The 1,439-nt window shown below is 64.1% G+C and overlaps 1 protein-coding gene across 1 annotated transcript; it reads right to left on the minus strand.

Annotated features, from left to right (window-relative positions):
- Positions 1-377: 377 nt before the first annotated feature.
- On the minus strand, positions 378-1,199 carry TSC22D3 (TSC22 domain family, member 3). The gene is made up of 2 exons (XM_009081843.1): positions 1,151-1,199; positions 378-623 (listed from the first exon to the last, which is right to left on the minus strand). Exons 1-2 carry the CDS (start codon positions 1,151-1,153, stop codon positions 378-380), a joined length of 249 nt encoding a protein of 82 aa, XP_009080091.1. The 5' UTR covers positions 1,154-1,199.
- Between the last annotated feature and the right edge of the window lie 240 nt (positions 1,200-1,439).

A 1,439-nucleotide genomic window follows, 5' to 3' on the forward strand; every position in this document is an offset into this window, starting at 1 on the left:
CACAGCCCAGAGCTCGGCGTGTGCTCCTTCCAACCGCAGGTTCCCATCGGAGTGCCAAAGGTCGCCCAGCACTGCCAGGGTGCTGTGGGCTGCTGGGCTTCGGCAGAACCCGGGACGGGCAGGCACAGATCTCCTCCTGGCGCCCGGTGGGTGGTTGGATGGGGAGGGGCAGTCAGCTGCCCACGTCTCCCCTGCAGAAGAGCATCCTCATGCAGAAGATGGCCGCTGGCTCTGCAGGCTGGCCAGGGCTGCCCGGGGGGCACGGCTCAGTGCCGGGGTCTGGCAGTCCTTCGTGTGAGATGAAGGCAGAAACGATTTTGCAGGAGATTAAGTAGAAAGAGTTCTGTGGCTCTGCCCACCCCAAGGACAGAGCCACCTTACACCGCAGAGGCCCCGGAGTGCTGGGCCGGGGCAGTCACCCCGGGGCTCTGCTCCTCAGGGCACAGCACCTCCGCTGGGAGCCGGGACTGGAACTTCTCCAGCTGCTCGGGGCTGGCCAAGGTCTTCAGGAGGCTGTTCTCACGCTCCAGCTGAGAGTTTTTCTCCAACAGTTCCTTGATTTGCTCTTTCAGGACCTCCACCTCCTCCCGCACAGCATACATCAGATGATTTTTCACAAGATCCTGCAAAAGGCCATGGAAAAGAACCATCACTTGAGGGTTACACCCTGAGGGTTGCTCCCTCCTTGTCCTGGGTAAAGTGCCAAGTGCCACAGAAGCTTTTTCCAAGGGCTGTCCTCCCCACCCCACCCAGAGAAGCCTGGCTAGGGCTTGGTGCTCACCCAGTGTAGCTCCCTCAGCCCCCATCTCCCTGGTCTCTCCGTGCACAGAGGCACTCTCCAGCCCCCTCCCCTGCCCCAGGGTTTGGGAGGCTGCAGTTCCCGATCACCCAGGGAACCTGTCTCTGTAACCCCCACACCCCGAGGGTCCCCCTCCATGTCCATCCTCACTCCCTACGCACTGCGGTGTGGCCAGAGCCAATGAGCTCCGCAGTGGCTGGAAAGAGCGGCCTGGCAGCGAGCGGGGGAGTGGGAACCCCCCGGGGCAGAGGGATCTACCGCCCCGAGCAAAGCACCCAGGAGCGGGGATGCCCCCGGGAATAGCAGCTGCGGGGTGATGGGGGATAGCGGGGGGGCAGCCCTGCAGCTCACCATCGCCTGCTCGATCTTGTTGTCGATGGCCACCACGCTGGCTCCAGAGGCGCTGGAAGAGAGCAGAGAGAGGGGGAGTGGGAACCCCCCGGGGCAGAGGGATCTACCGCCCCGAGCAAAGCACCCAGGAGCGGGGATGCCCCCGGGAATAGCAGCTGCGGGGTGATGGGGGATAGCGGGGGGGCAGCCCTGCAGCTCACCATCGCCTGCTCGATCTTGTTGTCGATGGCCACCACGCTGGCTCCAGAGGCGCTGGAAGAGAGCAGAGAGACCGGGGATCAGCACCCAG

This window comes from Acanthisitta chloris, unplaced genomic scaffold, assembly GCF_000695815.1.
Source record: "Acanthisitta chloris isolate BGI_N310 unplaced genomic scaffold, ASM69581v1 scaffold779, whole genome shotgun sequence".
Taxonomy (NCBI): domain Eukaryota; kingdom Metazoa; phylum Chordata; class Aves; order Passeriformes; family Acanthisittidae; genus Acanthisitta; species Acanthisitta chloris.